The 21569-nt window shown below is 41.8% G+C and overlaps 1 protein-coding gene across 8 annotated transcripts in view; it reads right to left on the bottom strand.

The window, feature by feature from the left end:
• nek8 (NIMA-related kinase 8) overlaps positions 1-21569 on the bottom strand; it is a 176432-nt gene that overhangs the window by 60836 nt on the left and 94027 nt on the right. For all 8 annotated transcript variants that reach the window (XR_015752332.1, XR_015752331.1, XR_006315785.2 and 5 more), the window contains 3 exons: positions 20410-20560; positions 19162-19325; positions 4201-4359 (listed from right to left, as the gene is read on the bottom strand). Coding sequence is in view for 1 of the 8 variants with exons in the window: in XM_043718394.2 (XP_043574329.1) it covers positions 4201-4359; positions 19162-19325; positions 20410-20560 (474 nt within the window). In the remaining 7 variants the exon portion in view is untranslated. The remainder of the gene's footprint in view (positions 1-4200; positions 4360-19161; positions 19326-20409; positions 20561-21569) is intronic.

Raw genomic sequence — 21569 nt, 5'->3', positions numbered from 1 at the left:
TAAATCCCATCCGGCCCAGGGGATATTTCTATTTTCACAATTTCCAGAATTTCTAACACCTCCTCCTTCTGAACCTCAATCCCATCCAGTCTAGTTGCCTGTTTCTCAGTATTCTCCTCATCAACATTGTCTTTTTCCAGTGTGAATACTGACAAAAAATATTCATTTAGTACTTTCCCTATCTCCTCGGACTTCACGCACAAGTTCCCACTACAGTCCTTGATTGGCCCTAACCTTACCTCAGTTATTCTTTTATCCCTTATATACCTATAGAAAGCTTTAGGATTTTCCCTGATCCTATCTGCCAATAACTTCTTATGTCCCCATCTCGTTCATCTTAGCTCTCTCTTTAGGTCTTTCCTGGCTACCTTGTAACTCTCTATCGCCCTAACTAAGCCTTCACATCTCTGTCCTAAACTCCACATTTCTATTGTGCCCATTCCCTGCAGTTTCCTTCCTCATCCTATTCATCCTAAATCTTGTCTAATTGCATTGCAATTGCCTTTCCCCCAGCTGTAGCTCTTGCCCTCCGGTGTATACCAATCCCTTTCCATCCCAAAAGTAAACATAGCCGAATTGTGGTCACTATCACCAAAGTGCTCACCAACCTCCAAATCTAACACCTGGCCGGGTTCACTACCCAGTACTAAATCTAATGTGGCCTCACCCCTTGTTGGCCTGTCTACATACTGTGTCAGAAAACCCTCCTGGACACACTGGACAAAAACTGACCCATCTAAAGTACTTGAACAATAGCATTCCTATCAAGGATCATCTTTCCTATCCTTTCCTCTACATCTCTGGAACTATTCGGAGGCTTATAGAAAACTCCCAACAGGGTGATCTCTCCTTTCCGGTTTCTAATCTCAGCCCGTACTACCTCAGTTGACGAGTCCTCAAACGTCCTTTCTGCAGTCGTACTATTTTCCTTGACTAACAAGACCACACTCCCACCTCTTTTACCATCTTCACTGTTCTGATTGAAACATCTAAATCCTGGAACCTGCAACAACTGTTCCTGTCCCTGCTTTACCCATGTCTCTGAAATGGCCACAACATCGAAATCCCAGGCACCGACACATGCTGCAAGTTCACCCATCTTATTCCCGGATGCTCCTGGCATTGAAATAGACACACTTCAAACCAACTTTCTGCTTGCCAGTGCCCGCTTGCGACCCTGTAGCCTTATTTCGGACCTCCCTCCTCTCAACCTCCTCTATACTCTTTAGGTTCCCATCCCTCTGCTGAATTGGTTTAAAACCACCCGAAGATCATTATCAAACTTTCCCCCCAGGATATTGGTACCCCTCTGGTCCAGGTGAAGACCATCCTGTTTGTAGAAGTCCCACCGATCCCAGAAAGAACCCCAATTATCCAGGAATCCAAAACCTTCCCTCCTGCACCTTCCCTGTAGCCATGTGTTCAACTCCTCTCTCTCCCTGTTCCTCGCCTCGCTTGCATGGAGCACGGGTAACAAACCAGAAATAACAACACATATCAATAAGTCTTGGGACTATCAGAGGAGCCTAAGCGACTTTGCATGTTAACCAGGAAGCAATTCCACAATCCTTCAATGCCCATGCCTTACTGGCAAAAATAGAAGCAGAACTCAGAAGACTGGAAAGCGAAGGAATCATCAAACCAGTTGAAAACATGGAAGAGGACACCAGTTGTACCAATTTTGAAGCCTGCTGGGTCAGTCTGCGTTTGTGGGAATTTTAAACAAACAGTAAATCATTTATCACAGCTGGATAAATAGCCAATGCTGCAGATAGAGGATTTGTATGCAAAGCAGGCAGAGGTTGTCCTTTGCAAAGCTTGACATGAATCATGCCTATTTACAATTGCATTTAGACCAGGATTCTGTGAAGTATACTACAATTAATATCTATAAGGGCTTGTACCAATACACAAGTCAGCATATCATTCAGCATATCATCAGCCTACCTCAAGTCACCATTTACCTCGGTGACATTCTGATAACAGGGAAAACTAAGAAGGGAAATGTGAGCTCCAGGCCTCCCCAACTGACTTATGGGGGCTACAGGATCAACAAATCCATATTGCACCCATTGGAAGGTATACTGAAGGCGATCAAATGTGCCCTGGCTCCCCTGTCTGTCAAAGAATTTAGGTTATTTCTGGGTCTGGTAAATTACCATGAAAAGTGCATACACAATCTGGCATCCACCCTGTCACCATTGTGTGTGTGCTTGTGGGGGGAGGTGGGGGGGTTTGAAACAGGATCAGGAACTCCGGTCCAAACCCAAAACTCCATCAAGCGAGAGAGACAATTTGATGCATGGTTCAAAGTTTGGTGGAAGAATCACAGAAATGGCCTTGCATGGGTTAAGAAACATGATTTACATGAAATCAGGACAAGTGACTTCGAAACTCCGGGTACGTGCAATGTCCCGAATAAGCATGTGGACCATTTGAATTCTGCAAGTTCACTGAGTGTTTGGGAGCAGTCAGAACCTTCCGAAATACTTCAGGGACCTGTTGATTCACCCTCTCTATCAAACATTTGTCAAATCCTCTGAATCAGACATGGACATGATGGAAGTGGCCACCTTGAAGCTTCTGCATCCAGAAGAAGGGAGTGAAAGTCAAGTGAAACGTTCCAGGTGCAGGAGGTAAGCTCATGTGTTACACATCCCCCATGTTGGATTCCAAGTTGGAGAAACCTGACCCAGTGTTAAGACATCCCAGGAGGCTCTCGAAGGAATCAGACCACCTTGTGTCAGTTGTTTCAGAGGGGGAGGGATGAAGTGATTATAATGAGGTCAACCAGCTGGGCGTCATAGATTATGAGTTCCCTGACTGATCCAAACAGGGAGACATGGCTTATATAAAAGGATGAATGTCGGGGGTATTGAGCTCCTGAATGACTGATTCAAAGAGAAGCTGTACATTTATAAACAAAGGGTGATGGAATGCTGCCCTCTGAAGAGTTACTTCAGAATGCAACATCATTATGGATAGTGGGAGGACCATTAATTCATGGGGCCAAAAGCTCATTATTAATTTCAGATTGGTAATCTAGGTGTAGCTTTATTAAAATTAAAGAATTTTTCTAATTTATCAGGGAGAAGGCAAGCTGCAACAGTCTTTTACAATCTATTCCAGCTATCCTCTGCTTCCCTTGGCACCCCTCCAGGCAGATTTTCAGCCAATCGGTACAAAAAAGTACAATTAGACTTTAGGTCTGCTCAAGTTAATCTCTGCCCCAAACTCTACTCCAAGCAGATTAGCGGCCAGAAAGAAAAATGTAAATAATCCTTAAATCAGAAATTTTTCTGTGATCAGAAAATCTTTCTATAAAAGAGAACAATCCTGACCATGGTATCAACAGGTTTCCATACAGCAACTACAGGGTCACAATCAGCAACAGGAACCCACCGAAAATTTAAGTTAAAGGCTGTTAACATCAGCAGTTATTCTCTGGCTCGAATTCCAACTAAGATCAACTAGTTCAGGAAAAAAAAGGAGAGATCTTGGGGTCCTTCTGGGCTGCAACACCCAATAACCAAACCTGCAATACATTTACCTACTGAACCATTACAGTGTTATCTGTAACTTTTAAATGTTCCGTAAAACATCTCCAATATTCTTTGCTTCTTTCTATGTTCCAGACAGCAGTAACAAGCCAGTATGATTCGTGGCAGACGTTATTAATAACCACTTTCCATGGCATTGAAACCACATTTAAAAACCCATCTACCCTGCACACAAAATTAATTAGCCTTGTGAATCAGGTATTGGAGCAATTTCTACCAAGTTGGACAGAAACTGTTTGATTACCAGCATCCTCTTTTAACTGGAGAGGATGAAGAAATAAAGTAGGGCAAGCTTTAATTATATAAATGTACTGTATTTCCGCAATAAAGGAATGTTCAGAGCAATCACGATATTTGGAACAGAGGTTTAATTGAAAGGTAGTTTATCAACTTCACTGAGTCATGCAATTATTCTAATTATCCAAATATTTAAGTGAATGTATTTATCAAGATTAGTTTTAATTTTGAAAGCAGCTATTTAGTGTCCAAGATCAATACAACAGATCAGTCTGAGAGGGTGATATAATTGTACATATAATTGAATATTAATTTGATCAACATAATTGGATTTACAATTTAGCATTGGTCAGAGTTTTAACAAAACACTAATTATCATTCCAACATTTCCACTGCTACGTACCTGCTCCAATCGCGACTGTGAAAGCATCACCACAAGCAACCATGGTAACCTTTACTCCGCATAGATTAGAAACCAAGTACGGCAATCGATTATTGTGACGTGTGTTGGTGCCTAATTGTCCATGTTGATTACTGCCAAATGTGTAACATTCTCCAGTTTCTGTAATGATCAAAGAAACAATCATTTTCTTACAGAATCCTTAGTTAAAGACCCGAGTTGGACAGTCTGGTAGTACAACATAGCGAACAAAGAGAAGGATCACTCAGCCCCTGAGTCTGGTCATCATTTAATAAGAGTCCAAAGAGTGGTCCTGATGAAGGGCTTTTGCCCGAAACATTAATTTTCCTGCTTTTTGGATGCTGCCTGACCTGCTGTGCTTTTCTTGACTCTAATCTCCAGCATCTACAGTCCTCACTTTCACCATTTAATAAGGTCAAGGCTGATCTTTCTCTTTTTTTGAAGGGCACACCTATCTACCTCAATAACCTTCGATTCTTGTTAGGCAACAGAATCAATCTACCTCTGCCTCAAAAAATATTCATCAGTCTCACCTCCACCACCTTCCAAAGCACAGAGTTCCAAAGTTGCACAACCCTCAGATAAAGAAATCTCCACATCGCTGTCCTAAAAGGCTGACAGCCCAATTTTTAAACGATACCCCCGGTTCTGTATTCACTCAGAGTAAACAGTAACGTTCTTAAATACTGGCTGTACCAGCATACTTTTTGAGATTCATGCACCAGAACACCTAGATCCCTCTTTCTGTCAATCCTGACATTCCAGCAATAGAACTGAAGACATGCGCCCCAGAATTAGCCGTGCCCCTAACCACTCTGTTCTAATACAGCCATAACACTGGCATCTAGCAACAATGTGGAAAATTATCAAGGTATGACAAATATCAGGGCAGGATGGGTATATGAATAGGAAGGATTTAGAGGGATTAGATTAGTTTAGGATATCTGATCGGCATGGATGAGTTGGACTAAAGGGTCTGTTTCCATGCTGTATATCTCTATGACTGGAACTCATCCAGGGTCCTCAGACTTTACTTTACAAATTTAGAGTGTGGTGCTGGAAAAGCACAGCAGGTCAGGCAGCATCCGAGGAGGAGAATCGACGTTTCAGACAAAAGCCTTTCATCAGGAATAAGGCCTGATCTCCAGCATCTGTAGTCCTCACTTTCTCCCAGTACTTCACAAAGCCGTGATTTCTTTCACTTAGAAGGACAAGGTCACAGATACATGAGGTATGACAACCTGCAAATTATGCTCTGAGCCACATACTCTCCTAACTGGAATTATAAATGCCATGCCATGTCAGCCAATGGATCAAAATGCTGGAATTCCCTTCCTCACAGCACTGGGCATATTTCAACATTCCAAGGTCCAAGAATGCAGATCACCATCATTAGAGATGGGCAATAAATGCTCACAATGGCCACATCTGATGAATGAATTAAAACAAAACTGATGATGACAAATGAGATAAATGTTATACTGTGCAAAATATAATGCACTGTTCGAAAGCTAAACTATAGCTGTGCCTGCACTTTAAGACTACCCAAAATTTAATTAACATGAAGTAAATATTTGGTTTTTACTCATTTTAAGGTCAGTTGCTGGAGATCAGGACACTGGTTTTGACTGTGGGAATATCAGCCCTGTTAGTTCTGTTAGTTAGTAAATGTGGTTTCTGTGCATTGCAAATATCAGCCTTTTTTTTTTAGAAAGTGCAACAACAGAATTCAGGATTAGACAGCATGTGACATCAAGAATATGATGGACAGGAGAAAGCAATTAAGCAGTGTTTATATTGTGGATTCGAGGCAAAATCTTGATGACTATCTAGGTATTTTCAGTTTACATTAGCACTTCAACATGTTATAGCCACTGAAAGTTTTAAGAAGAGGAAATGTCTCATGAAAACTCTTTCTGAAACATTTGGAGAATATCCAAATGTCTTTTGGACTCAGTAGGTGATGTTGAACTCTACATTTGACTTGCAATACATAAACATTTGAGTTTTTCACAACAATAAATAAGTTACAGGCAAAGACTATAAGCAAAAGTTAGTCAAGAAAAGTATGTAAAGCTTTTTTGTTGACAGTTCATTGATGAAAAAAATGATTTTCAGATCAGAATCTCTGCATGAGTTCACACACTGCATTATTCATTTTCCTTCAACACCCAAAATTTAGTCTTCCACAGAATAGTCACATTTTTACCCACCCAACCTCTCCTCTCCTTCAGCAAGTTTCTTTGACCCCAATTCCACAAAGTATCATTCTGAAGGAGGAAGAAATCCTGAAATACCTCACAAAGTAACATGTGTTCAAACCAGGTAATGACAGTTGATGGACAATATAACATTATAAAGTACTGTCAAGCAGTATCTAGTCACCAAAGCTTAAATACATATACTTTCCAGAATGGAGTGATGGATGGCAAAAAGGAATAGGAGACTTAGCTGATTTTATGTATGTTAGCAAAAGGGCAATAAAGCCAATTGCAATCCCTTCGATAATGTTCTAAAAGGTTAATACACTTCTGTTTTTAATAGAACTAATAGATAATGTTATTACATGGTTCAGCTAATAGGAGGAGCACTTAATATAGTGCCAAAACTGAATGTTATTGATTTTTGCTAAAGAGGATACTATGAGAGTAGCAGTGTAGTGCACAATGTGGTTGGTACCTTCAAGTGTATAATTTTACTGAGATTTAAAATTTAATGACTACAGTGCACAGCAATTATCTGAATTGCCATTTTAGATTATTTGTATTACCAGCTTCCTAAAACTGCTTTAAATCAGTGTATATGATTGTATACAAATGTTAATGCATATCATCATATTGCAGTTTTAATGCATTTTAGTATGGTGAAATTTTAATACATTTAATAATATCACAATGCAGCTTTACCATTCTGTTTTCTGTTCAGAACTACCAAAAAGATTTGTATATTATTATGTTTCATCGAATATCTCTGTCCATATAAAATATTAAACAGTGACTTAGAGTTACAATTTTCCAATTTTGTTTCAGGGAAGGTGCTGAGTTTTATCATATACAGTAGCTAACGTGTAAAATAGGCTACCTCTTGAAAAATGGTGAAGAAGTGGATGTTATTAATATCTAGCAAGTGATGAATTTTTTTTTTTGCAAACAGGGCTTGCAAAGGCTTATTGCAGATAAAACATGGCATTAGGAACAAAGAAAATTACAGCACAGGAATAGGCCCTTCGGCCCTCCAAGTCTGCTTAAATCGAAATCCTCTATATAAACCTGCTGTCTATTATCCACAGATCTGTATCCCTCTGCCCGTTCATGTATCTGTCTAGGTACATCTTAAATTACACTATCATGTCTACCTCTACCACCTCCGCTGGAAACGCACTCCAGACACCCACCACCCTTTACATAAAGAACTTTCCACGCATATTTCCCTTAAACCTTTCCTCTCTCATCTCAAACTTGTGACTCCTAGTAACTGAGTCGCCCACTCTGGGGAAAAAAGCTTCCTGCTATCTACCCTGTCCAAATCTCTCATGACTTTGTAGAAGTCAATCAGGACCCCCCTCAACCTCTGACTTTCAAATGGAAATAATCTTAAACTACTCAACCTCTCTTCATAGCTAGTGCCCTTCATCCTGGTGAACATCTTTCTGGTAGCAAGTTTTGAGAAGATTTGTAGCTCTGGTTGAGGTTCTGGATGTAGGTTTGCTCACTGAGCTGAAAGGTTCATTTCCAAACGTTTCATCACCCTACTAGGTAACATCTTCAGTGGGCCTCCAGGCGAAACACTGTTGATAATTCCTACTTTCTATTTATTTGTTTGGGGTTCTTTGGGTTGATGATGTCATTTCCTGTGATGACATCATTTCCGGTTCTTTTTCTCAGGGGATAGTAGATGGGGTCTAAGTCAATGTGTTTGTTGATAGAGTTCGGGTTAGAATGCCAAGCTTCTAGGAATTCTCGTGCATGTCTCTGTTTAGCTTGTCCTAGGATGGATGTGTTGTCCCAGTTGGAGTGGTGTCCTTCCTTATCTGTATGTAAGGAGACTAGTGAGAGAGGTCATGTCGTTTTGTGGCTAGTTGTGTTCATGTATCTTGGTGGGTAGTTTTCTGCCTGTTTATCCAATGTGGTGTTTGTTACAGTTCTTGCACTGTATTTAGTAAATGACATTAGTTTTGCTTGTTGTCTGTGTGGGGTCTTTCAAGTTCATTAGCTGCTGTTTTAGTGTGTTGCTGGGTTTGTGGGCTACCGTGATGCCAAGAGTCTGAGTAGACTGGCAGTCATTTCCGAGATGTTTTTGACATAGGGGAGAGTGGCTAGGGTTTCTGGACATGTTTTGTCTGCTTGTTTGGGTTTGTTGCTGAGAAATCGGTAGACTGTGTTCATTGGGTACCCATTCTTTTTGAATACATGGTATAAGTAGCAACCAGAACTGTATGCACTTTTCCAAATGTGGCCGAACCAAAGTCCTAATCAACTGTGACATAATATGCCAAATTTTGTTCTCAATATCCCGTCCAATGAAGGAAAGCACGCTCTATCAACCTGCGTTGCCACCCTCAGGGTGTAATGGACCTGTATGCCCAGATCTCTCTGTACATCAATTTTCCCTAGGGCTTTTCCATTTACCCTATAGTTTGCTCTAGAATTGGATCTTCCAAAATGCATCACCTTGCATTTGCCCGGATTGAACTCCATCTGCTATTTCTCTGCCCAACTCTCCAATCTATCTATATTCTGCTGCATTCTCTGACTGTCCCCTTCACTATCTGCTACTCCATCAATCTTAGTGTCATCTGCAAACTTGCTAATCAGACCAACTATACCTTCCTCCAGATCACTTATGCATACCACAAACCACAGTGGTCCCAGCATGGATCCCTCTGGAACACCATGGTCCAGTTCTCCATTTTGAGAAACTCCCTTCCACTACTACTCTCTCCTGTTACCCAGCCAATTCTCTATCCATCTAGCTAATACACCCTGGACCCCATGAGACTCACTTTTTCCATCAGTGTATCATGGGGAAACTTGTCAAATACCTTACTGAAGTCCATGTATATGACATCTATTGTCCTTCCCTCATCAATCAACTTTGTCACTTCCTCAAAGAATTCTATTAAGTTGGTAAGACATGACCTTCCCTGCACAAAACCATGTGACCTATCACTGATAAGCCCATTTTCTTCCAAATGTAAATAGATCCTATTTCTCAGTATCTTCTCCAGCAGCTTCCCTACCACTCGCGTCATGCTCACCAGTCTATAACTATCTGGATTATCCCCATTACCCTTCTTAAATAAGGGGTCAACATTTGCAATTCTTTACTTGTCCAAGAACTCACTCTTGCTCAAGGATGCTGCAAAGATATCTGTTAATAGCCCCAGCTATTACCTCTCTCACTTCCCGCAGTAAGCTGGGATAGATCCCATCTGGACCTGGGGACTTATCCACTTTAATGCCTTTTAGAATATCGAACACTTCCTCCCTCCTTATGCCAACTTGAGCTAGGGTAATCAAACATGTATCCTTAACCTCAATATCCATCATGTCTCTCTCCTCGGTGAATACAATCCCAAAGTACTCATTAAGAATCTCACCCATTTTCTCTGACTCCACACATAACTTTCCTCCTTTGACCTCGAGTGGGCCAACTGTCTCTTTAGTTACCCTCTTGCTCCTTAGATACGAATAAAAGGCTTTGGGATTTTCCCTAATCCTGTTGGCTAAAGATATCTCATGACTCCTTTTAGCCGTCTTAATTCCTTGTTTCAGATTAGTCCTACCTTCCCGATATTCTTCCAAAGCTTCATCTGTTTTTAATTGCCTAGCATCCTTTTTCCTCTTAGCTAGTCTCTCAATTTCACCTGTCATCCATGGTTCCCTAATCTTGCCATTTCTATCCCTCATTTTCACAGAGACATGTCTGTCCTGCACTCTAGGAGAAAGTGAGGTCTGCAGACGCTGGAGATCAAGATCCCTCCTCCCTACCTTTTATCTTCTCCTGCTGAAATCCCTCCTCCCTACCTTTTATCTTCTCCTGCTGAAATCCCTCCTCCCTACCTTTTATCTTCTCCTGCTGAAATCCCTCCTCCCTACCTTTTATCTTCTCCTGCTGAAATCCCTCCTCCCTACCTTTTATCTTCTCCTGCTGAAATCCCTCCTCCCTACCTTTTATCTTCTCCTGCTGAAATCCCTCCTCCCTACCTTTTATCTTCTCCTGCTGAAATCCCTCCTCCCTACCTTTTATCTTCTCCTGCTGAATCCCTCCTCCCTACCTTTTATCTTCTCCTGCTGAATCCCTCCTCCCTACCTTTTATCTTCTCCTGCTGAATCCCTCCTCCCTACCTTTTATCTTCTCCTGCTGAATCCCTCCTCCCTACCTTTTATCTTCTCCTGCTGAATCCCTCCTCCCTACCTTTTATCTTCTCCTGCTGAATCCCTCCTCCCTACCTTTTATCTTCTCCTGCTGAATCCCTCCTCCCTACCTTTTATCTTCTCCTGCTGAACACTCTCTGCTCATTCCTGAGGAAGGGCATGTGCCCGAAACGTCGAATCTCCTTTTCCCTAGATGCTGTCTGACCTGCTGTGCTGTTCCAGCAATAAAGTTTCAGCTGACCGAATCAACACGGACATCTACTACAAACCGACCGACTCCCACAGCTACCTGGACTACACCTCCTCCCACCCCGCCCCCTGTAAAAACGCCATCCCATTCTCCCAATTCCTTCGTCTCCGCCGCATCTGCTCCCAGGAGGACCAGTTCAAAATACGCACAACACAGATGGCCTCCTTCTTCAAGGACCGCAATTTCCCCCCCGACGTGATCGACGATGCCCTCCACCGCATCTCCTCCACTTCCCGTTCCTCCGCCCTTGAGCCTCGCCCCTCCAACCGCCACCAGGACAGAACCCCACTGGTCCTCACCTACCACCCCACCAATCTCCATGTACAACGCATCATCCGCCGTCACTTCCGCCACCTCCAAACGGACCCCCCCACCAAGGATATATTTCCCTCCCCTCCTTTATCAGCTTTCCGTAGAGACCACTCCCTCCGCGACTCCCTTGTCAGATCCATACCCTCCACCAACCCAACCTCCACTCCCGGCACCTTCCCTTGCAACCGCAGGAGGTGCAACACTTGCGCCCACACCTCCCCCCTCACTTCTCTCCAAGGCCCCAAAGGAAACTTCCATATCCTCCACAGATTCACCTGCACCTCCACCCACATTATCTACTGCATCCGCTGCAGCCGGTGTGGCCTCCTCTATATTGGGGAGACAGGCCGCCTACTTGCAGAGCGATTCAGAGAGCACCTCTGGGCCACCCGGACGAACCAACCCAATCACCCTGTAGCACAGCATTTCAACTCCCCCTCCCACTTCACCGAGGATATGCAGGTCATTGGACTCATCCACCGCCAAACCACAACAACGCGACGGTCGGAGGAGGAGCGTCTTATCTTCCGACTGGGAACCCTCCAACCACAGGGGATGAACTTGGACTTCACCAGTTTCTTCATCCCCCCTCCCCCCAACTTGTCTCAGCCGAATCCCTCCAGCCCGGCACCGCCTTCCTGACCTGCAGTCTTCTTCTTGACCTCTCCGCCTCCACCCTACTCCGACCTATCACCCTCACCTTGACCTCTTTCCACCTATCACATTTCCAACGCCCCTCCTCCAAGTCCCTCCTCCCTACCTTTTATCTTCTCCTGCTGAACACTCTCTGCTCATTCCTGAGGAAGGGCATGTGCCCGAAACGTCGAATTTCCTTTTCCCTAGATGCTGTCTGACCTGCTGTGCTGTTCCAGCAATAAAGTTTCAGCTGTCCTGCACTCTAATCAACCTCTCTTTAAAAGCCTCTGACATATCAAATGTGGATTTACCCTCAAACAGCTACTCCCAATCCATGTTCCCCAGTTCCTGCCAAATTTTGCTATAGGTGGCCTTCCCCCAATTTAACACTTTTCCTTTAGGACCACTCTCATCTTTATCCATGAGTATTCTAAAACCTATGGAATTGTGATCACTATTCTCAAAGTAATCCCCTAGTGAAACTTCAACCACCTGGCCGGGCTCATTCCCCAACACCACATCCAGTAATGGCCCCTTCCCGAGTTGGACTACTTACATACTGCTCTATAAAATCCTTCTGGATGCTCCTTACAAATTCTGCTCCATCTAAACCTCTAACACTAAGTGAATCCCAGTCAATGTTGAGAAAATTAAAATCTCCGATCACCAGTGCCCTGTTGCTCCTATTATCTGTCTACATATTTGTATCTCTATCGCATAATCGTTGTTGGGAAGCCTGCAGTACAGCCCCAACATTGTTACCACACCCTTCCTATTTCTGAGCTCTACCCATATTGCCTCACTGCCCATAGTGCACTCCTTCAGCACAGTTATGATATCCTCTCTGACCAATAATGCAACTCCTTCACCCCTTTTATCCCCCTCTCTATCCCACCTGAAGCATCAATATCCTGGGATATTTAGTGGCCAATCTTGCTCTTCCCTCAACCAAGTCTCAGTAATAGCAATAACATCATACTCCCAGGTACTAGTCCAAGCCCTAAGTTTATCTGCCATACCTACTACACTTCTCACATTAAAATGAATGCACCTCAGACCACCTGTCCCTTTCATCATCTGTTCCCTGCCTACTCTTCCCTTTAGTCACACTGACTTAATTATCTAGTTCTTTACGGGGTTCAGTTACTACCTCCTTACTGTCCACTAACCTCATTTGGTTCCCATCCCCCTGCCACATTAGGTTAAACCCTCCCCAACAGCGTTAGCAAAAGCACCCCCTAGGGCATTGGTTCCAGTCCTGCCTCGGTGTAGACCGTCAGATTTGTAATAGTCCCACTTCCCCCAGAACCAGTACCAATATCCCAAAAATCTGAACCTTCCCTCCTGCACCATCTCTTAAGCCACGCATTCATCCTGCCTATTCTTTCATTTCTACTCTGACTAACACCTGGCTCTGGTAGCGATCCTGAGATCCTACTATTTAACTTGGCTCCTAACTCCCTAAATTCTGCTTGTAGGACTTCATCCCGTTTATTACCTATATCACTGGTGCCTATATGCACCACAACAGCTTGCTATTCACCCTCCCCCTTCACAATCTCCTACAGCCGATCTGAGGCATCCTTGACCCCAGTGCACCTGGGAGGCAACAAACCATTCAGGAGTCTCATTTTCAACCACAGAACTGCCTATCTACTCTCCTTACAATTGAATCCCCTATGACTATAGCCCTTCCACTCTTTTTCCTGCCTTTCTGTACGCAGAGTCAGCCAGAACCTGGCTACTACTACCTTCCCCTGGTGAGCCATCTCCATCAACAATATCCAAAATGGTAAGCCTGTTTTGGAGGGAGATGACCGTAGGGGACACCTGCACTGCCTTCCTGCTCTTTCACTGCCTTTGGGTCACCCATTCCCTTTCTCCCTCAGCAATCCTAATCTGCGGTGTGACCAATTCGCTAAACATGCTATCCACGACCTCCTCAGCATTGCAGATGCCCCAAAGTAAGTCTAATCACAGCTCCAAAGCCTTTAGGCAGTCTAACAAGAGCTGCAGATGGACATACTTCCTGCACATTAAGGAGTAGGGGCACCAGCCATGCCCCTGAGCTCCCACACTGAGTAAGAGGAGCATAACACGGGTCTGGAATCTCCTGCCATTTTTACTCTTAAGTTTAACTTAGTCCAACTGTAATATCAAATAATAGATAAATGAAATGAAAAAAAATTTACCAATCACACTATGTACCAGCACACGATAAAAAAGAAAAAGAAAAATATTACATTATCAACACACCAAAGAGTCTTTTTTTTGGTTAGGGGAGGGCAGCATGGTGGCTCAGTGGTTAGCACTGCTGCCTCACAGCACCAGGGACCCAGGTTCAATTCCTGTCTTGAGCTACTGTCTGCGTGGAGTTTGCACATTCTCCCAGTGTCTCCGTGGGTTTCCTCTGGGTGCTCCGGTTTCCTCCCACAGGCCAAACATATGCAGGTTAGGTGAATTGGCCATGCTAAATTGCCCAATGTTAGGTGCATTAGTTAGAGGGAAATGGGCCTGGATGGGTTACTCTTTGGAGGGTCAGTGTGGATTTGTTGGGCCAAAGGGCCTGTTTCCACACTGTAGGGTATCTAGGCCGGCAGGTGGGAGACACTGCACGAGTAGTGTCTCTGGTTTAGCCACTGTCCAAATATATCAGTTCACTCACCTTCCCAGACCATAATTTCACCGTCCCCACTCAGTTCCTCGCTCTCACTGCTGCAAAATAGAGGCTGCTGATTCCAAGAGGTAAGTATTTAAATGGGAAATTTACCTTCCCAGGAGCCCCCTAGTCCTCGCTTTCACCACTCCTACTGCTGCTGCAAAATTTCCTGAATTTTGAGTTTGGAAATGATGGAAGTAATCTTTATCAATCCTGTTCAGTCCTCTGCTCCCAAGGATACTGAAAGTAGTGGGGTGATGTTTTGGAGGTGGGCAGCGGTAGACGACCAAAGGAAAGCAGGATGTGCAACTTAATTAGAGCCAGTTATGAATTATGGTTAACTATTTGTGGCTTAGTTTGATTATATTAAATGAAGTGGTTTCCCATGCCTTTATCCTTGCCCGAAATTTAACATTACTGATGTTTGGGTACAAAGTGCACCGAGCTGTATTATCACACTATTCAACTAAACATTGACAAGTATTGATGGGCCTGGTACACCTTCTTGTCTTTTTAATATGTTTGTAAAATAACAACTGTGATAACGAATGTCAGAAGAAAAACTTCAGTATTCCAGTATTAGAACAACAACTTGCATGTATATTGCCTTTAACATAGCAAGCTATCCCCGGATAGTGCACTCAGTGGATATTGAGTCGAACAAGCTGATATTAAGTAGCAATACCAAATATTTGGGTAATTAGGTAGGTTTTAAGAAGGGTTTTACTATAAGTAAGACAGGAGAGAAATTTCAGAGTGAATTCCAGAAGGTGTGGGCTAGACAATTGCATATGCACATGGAGTAAAGGGATAGGAAAAACACAAAAGATCATGGTCAGAAGAACAGACAGTGAGTGAGTTTTGTGGCAAGTATCTATTTGCACTTCGTCCTCTGTAATATGGATATTTTTCAAGATGTCACCATCTATTTCCCTACATTCTATATCTTCCATGTTCTTTTCCACAGTAAACACTGATGCAAAATACTTGTTTAGTATCTCCCCCATTTCCTGCACCAACACACAAAGGTCGCCATGCTGATCGTTGAGGGGCCCTATTCTCTCCCTAGTTATCCTTTTGTCCTTAATGTATTTGTAAAAACCTTTTGGATTCTCCTTACCTCAATTTGCCAAAGCTATCTCATGTCCCCTTTTTGCCCTCCTGATTTCCCTCTTAAATATACTCCTACCGCCTTTATACTCTAAGGATTCACTCGATCTATCCTGTCTATACCTGACCTATGCTTCCTTCTTTTTCTTAACCAAACCCTCAATTTCTTTAGTCATCCAGCATTCCCTATATCTATCAGCCTTTCCTTTCACCCTAACTGGAATATACTTTCTCTGGACTCTCGTTATCTCATTTCTGAAGGCTTCCCATTTTCCAGCTGTCCCTTTACCTGTGCACTTCTGCCCACAATCAGCTTTTGAAAGTTCTTGCCGAATACCGTCAAAAATTCTTGTTTGAATAAAGGGAATATCTTCGCAGGGAGGTCTGATAGTGCCAGTCAGGAGGGTCTAAACTAGTGTGGCAGGAGTTGGGAACAATACCAAAGATGACACAAAACTATCTGTTAAGGCCCTTGTTATTTCCTCACTTGCCTCACATACTATCCTGGGATGGATCCCATCTGGCTCAATGGACTTCTCTACCTTAATGCATTTCAAGACACCCAACACTTCCTCCTTCATTATGTTGATTTGCCTGTCAATAATTATAAAGACCTGGGAAAAGCTTGAAACTAAGGTAAATATAGCTAAAAGGAAGAGCAATCAGGGAAAGGTTGCTGAGCTCTGTGGAACTGGAAGCTTGGACTGTATTTGCTTCAATGCAAGAAGTATAACAGTTAAAATGGATTAATTTAGAGCCAGGATGAATGTATGCAGTTGTGATGTTGTTGCTATCACAGAGACATGGTTGAAAGAGGAACAGGATGGCAGCTTAACGTTCAGGGATATTGCTGTTTTAGATGATTTAGAGGAGAAAGCAGGGTGGGGGGGTGGTTTACATTATTGGTTAGGCAGCATATCACAGCTGTGATGAGGGAGGATACCCTGGAGGGATCTTGTAGCAAGACATTATGGGTAGAGCTCAAGAATAGGAATGGTGCAATCACAATGCTGGGATGGTATTACAGACCTCCCAGCTGCCAGTGGGAGATAGAAGAGGAGATATGTAGTCAGATTCTGTAAAGATGTGAAAGTAGCAGGGTTGTTGTGGTGGGTGATTTTAACTTCTTACATATTGACTGGGACTCCCTTACTGCCAGGAGTGTGGATGGCAAGCAATTTGTTAGTTGTGTCCAGGAGGGATTTTTGAAACAGTACGTAGATAGTCCAATGAGGGAGGAGGCCATACTGGACTTGGTATTGGGAAATGAGCCTGGCTAAGTGATCAAAGTTTAGCAGGGTCGCATTTTGGAAGTAGTGACCATAATTCCGTACATTTTCAGATACTTATGGATAAGGACAAGAGTGGACCTTGGATTAAGATGTTAAATTGGAGAAATAGCAACAATAACTGAATTGAAGGACGCAGATTGGGAGCAGCTGCTTAAGGGTAAATCCACATCTAACACGTGGGAGTCTTGTAAAGACCAGCTGATTATAGTGTAGGACAGGCATGTTCCTATAAAATGAAGGACAGGAATGGAAGCATTCAGGAACTTTGGATGACAGTGGAAATTAGTCAAAAAAAAAAGAAGCATGCCTAAGGTCTAAGCATCCAAAAACTGACAAAATCCTTGAAGAACATAAAGTAGGAAGGAGCTCAAATGGGGAGTTGGGGGCTAAAAGGGGCCATGAAACGTCCTTGGCCAACAGAGTTAAGGAGAATCCGAGAGCATTTTGTTTATATATTAGGAGGAAGAGGGTAGCTAGGGAAATAGTAGGCCCACTCAAGGATAAAGGAGGGCAGCTATGTGTGGAGCCAGAGGAAATGGGTGACATCCTTCATGAGTACTTTACATCGGTATTCACAAAAGATACGGGGATGCAGGATGTTGAGACTACGGAAAGGTGTGTGACTCTCTCGGGAAAATCAATGTAATGAAGGAGGAAGTGTTGGATGTCTTGAATTGGATTAAGGTCGAGAAGTCCATTGAGCCAGATGGGATCCATCCCAGGATAGAATGGGAAGCAAGTGTGAAAATAGCAAGGGTCTTAACAGATAACTTTGCGTTATCTTTGGTCTCAGGCCAGGTTCCAGAGGACTGGAAAGTAGCCAATGTTGTTCCTTTGTTTAAGAAGGGAAAATAAGATAATCCACAAAATTACAGGCCGATGAGCCGCAAGTCAGTGATAGGGAGAAGAAACTGAGAGACAGAATTTATTTACATTTGGAAGTGAATGGATTTGATCATGGTAGGCAGCATGGGTTTGTGCAGGGAAGGTCATGTCTTCCCAAATTGATTGAGTTTTTTTTGAGGAGGTGACAAGAATGATTAATGAGGGAAAGGCAGTGAATGCTGCCAACATAGGGGACTTTAGTAAGGCATTTAATAAGGTATCTCATGGGATCCCAGGTGTATTAACGAGATGGATACAAAACTAACAAATCTTGAAATAGTAAGGATGACAAAAGTATTCTCTGTCATTAATCATCTGAAGCCCACATATCCATAGCTAAATGCAGAAATCTCCCATAAGGTACTGCTGAGAACTTTACCTTTCATTCTCCCAGATTTGTGATCAAAGACCTGGATAAATTTATACCTTGTTGAACAAGGTGTAACTTGTGTTTTAATGGTATACGAAGTTCACGCTGAGCACTCTCACTGGTCCTGAAAAACTAATTGATATTTGTGAAATTTAAAATCTCTTCATTTTATATTTTTTAAAAATCACACTTTTGAAATAAACAAGGTTTCAGAAAAATGCTACACTGTTGCAGTTTCTTCCTTAATGCTGCATGTAAGTCCTATTTTAACCATTATTTACTTTGCTCTCTAAAGCTTTAATTAAAAATGAAAATGCTGACCTTGCTTGATTGCGTTACTGATGCTTGGAGGTCCCTTGATTTGGCACCACATTCAAATAGAACTCAGAAAAAGGGTAATCCATGCCAGAAACAGATCGCTAGATCTTGATATGTAACTTTTTTCAAGGTCAGTGGTTTCACTATCCCTTTGCCAATAACAGTGAAATCTAGCTATGGTAACTCAACAGAAGACATCAATTTTGGTCTCAAAATTTATGTCTTCTGTACATTCACATCCAGCATCTGCAGTCATTGTTTTTACCTATTCCCATCCACCAACTTATCCAAATAAAACATAATAAATGAAACATTTTCATATGTAGCCTTCTACCACCTCAATAGATCCCATAGTGCTTTAAAGCCAGTGAAGCACTTTTGAAGTATATTCATCTTGTAATGTAAAATGTACAATGGCCAATTTGTGTGCAGGAAGATCCCACAGTATTATGATAATGACCAGATATTTTGTTTATTTGATGTTGATTGAGGAGCAAACGTTGCCATACACAAGGAATAATATTCCTCCTCTTTTATAAAATGGTCCCATGGTATCTTCTCCATTCATGTGAAAGATCAGACAGCACCTTGGTTTAATGCTTGATCTAAAACTTGCATGGTACCTCCAGTAATGCAATACTCTCTCATAATAGCATTGGAGTTTTGGTCTAGATTAATGAGCTCAAAACTGTGGAGTCAAAGGAGCCAACTGGTTTTCAAATAGTGTCTCTCACCTGTAATTGCTGCAGAGTGTGCTGTTCCTACATCCACATGCACAATATTCCCTTCATTAAGGGGGAATGATTGCACAGGAGTGAAAACATGAACTTCTTCAACTTGATTAGAGGCATGAGAATCCTCAGCTGCAGTTAATTTATCCAAACCAAGTTTGTTAAATCTGGAACACATATTTAAAACAATGATAGTTATGTATAATAATAAAAACAAATCAATATAGAAACGTATTTTATGCTTTATCACTGATACGCATACTTCTGACTGAAGGAACAGGCATGCTCTGCAGAAAGGAGCTTCACCCATTGACAGATGCTGGTCAACTACAAAGAACCAAGGTTGATATTGAGGGTTACCATATTATTTGATTCAATCACATACTTATTTGATATACCTGAAACCTATCAATGTGTTTAACAATTTCTAGAACAAGCTACTAAACAATCTCCATTCATCTGGCTTGCAGTGTCCTAACGCATAAATGACAATGAGGTTACTTTGTAGGTATGGCAAATATTTAATAAAGACAATAGAATATTATCACTCATTGCAAGATGAATTGAAAACAAAACAGGGAGGTTATGCTTCAGTCGTACAGTGCATCGATGAAACCATATTTGGAGTACTGCATATAGTATGGGTCTACTTATTTAAGAAAGGGTGTAAATGCATTGGAAGGAGTTCAGTGAAAGTTTACCAAACTAATACTTGGAAGGGCAATTTGTTTTCGAAGGAATGGTTAGATAAGTTAGGCTTTTATTTGCCCGAGTTCAAAAAAGTAAGAGGTGACTTGCTTTAAACATATAAAGATCCTGAAGATCTCAAAAGGGTAGATGTGGAAAGAATGCTTGCTCCTCTGAGAAAATGTACAACTATTCACATTATTTAAAAAAAAGGGACATCCCATTTAAGACAAATGAGGAGATATTTGTCTTTAGAAGTCTTCCCCAAAAGGTAACAGAAGTCTTTGAATACTTTTAAGGCAAATTCTTGATAAGCAAGCGCATGAAAGGTTATCAGGGTAGACAGGAATTCGGAGTATCCAGATCAACCATGGGGCTGCTGAATGGCTGCCTAAGTGGCCTATTTCTGCTCTGATGCTCATATGTAAATGAAAACAGATACCTCTCAGAAGTGACAACAGGTACTAACATAACTCTTCTCAAAACAAGTTAACTCATATTATAGTCAACTGAAATTTTTTGGGAGGCATTGTTGAAGTTTTTTAATTCTAAAGGCCCTGTTACCTGTTACTCCCACAAGCCAAAATGTGATTTTGTGTTGTGAGAATCATTGAACAGTCAATTCCACATAAAATTTTCTGGGCTTCATGTTCTGCAGGTACACACACTTGCTGAGGAGAATTGTGTGACTCCTGAGATTCCAAGCCAAGCCGACCTGCATTGAAATCAGAAAAGAAAATCAAGAGCGAATTGTGTAAGAAATTAAATTCATAAGCATCCCGTATATTGATGCTCTAAGACACTTAAATCTCCGACTTAGCCCCTATTATTTCTCAAGTTTCTTAATAATTCACTTTATAACTTGAAACAAACAGCTGAAAAAGTTTTTTATATCAAAGACTCTTAAAAGAACTGAAAGGTATAAACCATTTAACCATTTTTTGCATTAATTTGTTTTGTTGACCAGGTAAACGTATTGGCATTTTAAAAGATAACTTATGAATCAAAACAATACAAATATGAATCAAATAATAGACAAGTCAACAGACTTAATTATGTTTTTAGTTTGATCAATAATTCACATTTTCAAGCAGTCAAACCAGTTAACTACCAAGGGATTTTATATATATTTGAATCTCACCCCCCCATCTGTGCTGATACAATCAATTGAGGTTAATTGTAGCTTCTGAAAAAGGGTATGAAACAACCATGATTGTTGGCAATGAACAGGAGACAAATGACATCTGAAATGCACAAAAATAGTAAAACAGCTGCATGTTCTTCAAGAGTATAAGAATATGATGTTTACAGGAAAGAAAAGGTGAGCAATATGGAGTGAAGACAGACTTATGCATCCAATGTTTCTTTAAATCTACCAACAATGCAAAGTAGTCACATTTGGTCAAGATTATCTCTTTGGTTTTTCCTCTCTTCCAAGCATGTGTTTAATGGCCGATATCACGCATATAACAAAATCATTTTCTCAGTACTTTGCTGTCAGTATGAGACAGAATTGTAAAATAAAAAGGATCAACATTAATTTAACAGAATTACTATTTCAAGGCCATCAGTGATTAAATTACTGCATTTATGTTGCCCCTTGTGATGAATGTCAAATGACTGAAAGTGCTATCATACGATGCATTACTCTGAAAGGTACCAAACACCAAATAAACAAGCAATGTTGAAGCTTTTCTAAGCACAGCAAGATCAACAAGCTGCAA

This window comes from Chiloscyllium plagiosum, unplaced genomic scaffold, assembly GCF_037043375.1.
Source record: "Chiloscyllium plagiosum isolate Xiang-an unplaced genomic scaffold, Cpla_swu_hap1 HiC_scaffold_31, whole genome shotgun sequence".
NCBI classification, from domain to species: domain Eukaryota; kingdom Metazoa; phylum Chordata; class Chondrichthyes; order Orectolobiformes; family Hemiscylliidae; genus Chiloscyllium; species Chiloscyllium plagiosum.
This window is presented reverse-complemented; position numbering and strand designations above follow the sequence as displayed.